The sequence below is a fragment of the Chiloscyllium plagiosum genome, chromosome 6 (genome assembly GCF_004010195.1).
Source record: "Chiloscyllium plagiosum isolate BGI_BamShark_2017 chromosome 6, ASM401019v2, whole genome shotgun sequence".
NCBI lineage: Eukaryota > Metazoa > Chordata > Chondrichthyes > Orectolobiformes > Hemiscylliidae > Chiloscyllium > Chiloscyllium plagiosum.
The window spans coordinates 120,373,638-120,375,358 of NC_057715.1; the positions used below are offsets into that span (position 1 = coordinate 120,373,638).

The 1,721-nt window shown below is 45.7% G+C and overlaps 1 protein-coding gene across 1 annotated transcript in view; it reads left to right on the forward strand.

Moving 5' to 3' along the window:
• LOC122551099 (RIMS-binding protein 2-like) overlaps nt 1–1,721 on the forward strand; it is a 51,879-nt gene that overhangs the window by 31,460 nt on the left and 18,698 nt on the right. The window contains exon 5 of the mRNA XM_043692743.1: nt 975–1,051. Within this exon, the coding sequence (XP_043548678.1) occupies nt 975–1,051 (77 nt within the window). The remainder of the gene's footprint in view (nt 1–974; nt 1,052–1,721) is intronic.

The following is a 1,721-nucleotide window of genomic DNA, read 5'->3' on the forward strand; positions in this document are numbered from 1 at the left end:
ATAGGAAGGAGACCAGAATTGCACACAATATTCCAACAGTGGCCTAACCAATGTCCTGTACAGTCGCAACATGACCTCCCAACTCCTACACTCAATACTCTGACCAATAAATTGTGATAGTCCCACCTCCTCCAGAACTGGTCCCAATGCCCCAAAAATCTGAACCCTTCCCTCCTGCACCATCTCTCAAGTCACACGTTCATCCTCACCTTCACTTATCTCGCAATTCAGATCATGTTGTAGGAATTAAATCACTATCAGTGACTACTTATAGATTTCTATCTGTAACCAAGATCATCAAAGCAGGTTTTTACTTTTTTAACAATACAAAAAGGAACAGCAGATACTGGAAATCTGAAGCAACCAAAAGCAGAAATTGCTGGAGAAACTCAGCAGGTTTGGCTGCATCTGTGGAGAGAGAAACAGAGTTAATGTTTCAAGTCCAGCAACCTTTCTTCAGAACGGAACTCTGTTTTTCTCTCTCCACAGATGGTGCCAGACCTGCTGAGCTTTTCTCGCAATTTCTGCTTTTGGTTGTTTTAAAAATTCAATTTAAAAATTTTAAAATTTTAAAATGTGGCATCACTGGCTGGGCCCAGTATTTATTACCCTGTCCCTAGTTACCCCTTGAGAAGGTGGGGGTGAGCTGCCTTTTTGACCCCCTGCAGTCCATGTGCTGTGGGTAGACCCACAATGCCCTGAGGGAGGGTCCAGGATTCTGACCCAGTGACAGTGAAGGAACGGTGATATATTTCCAAGTCAGGATGGTGAGGGGCTTGGAGGGGTATACAGGGGGTGGTGTTCCCATGTATCTGCTGCCCTTGTCCTTCTAGATGGAAGTGGTCACTATTGGACGTGTGAGGGAAAAATACTACAGCAACACTACAGCAAAATACAACACTACGAAAGATTTAATTCTTTGAAATAGCCTTTGAGGGGATTGATTTGATTACTGGTTTGTTTTGTGATTACAGATGGATGTTGAAGCAGACAGTTCTAACCCCAAAATGAGGTACACAGGAAAGGTGCATTTGTGTGTAGCCCGGTACAGGTGAGCTACTCGTTTGACCATTTGCCGTGTGGGTTTGTAAAGTGATCCAGGCTCCAGGATCACGCCAAGGCTCTGTCATAACAGGTTAAAATGAAACAACCCAGATGCTGGAAATCTGAAACAAAAACAAGGATCACTGGAGAAACTCAGCAGGTCTGGCAGCATCTGTGGAGAGAGAAGCAGAGTTAATGTCTTGAGTCTGGTATGACTCTTCTTCAGAAGTGGAGATTGCACCTTCCCAGTTCTGAAGAAGGGTCACAAGACCCAAGACATTAACTCTGTTTCTCTCTCCACAGATGCTGCCAGACCTGCTGAGTTTCTCCAGTGGGTGATTGTAAAGCCAGCTGACTGCTTGAAGAGGTGTCGAGGTGTCTCACCCAGAAGATGCTGTGACCTCAGTCTGATCAGAGATTGGACAGCCCGGTGACCTCTTTCCTCTCCCACTGACAGAGTTTTGTCGGAGTCAGTCTTCAGTGTGACCAGTAACTGTGAGAGGTTTCAATGTCCATTCCCCAAACACATCACCTCCTTTTTACAGCATGGCACCGCCATCATGTCCATTACCCATGATGCTTCAGTGAGTGGCTAATTCTCTCTCTGCCTCTCTGTCTATCTCCCTCTCTCACTCACTCTTCCTCTCTTCCTCTCCCCCTCTCTTTCTCTGCCTCTC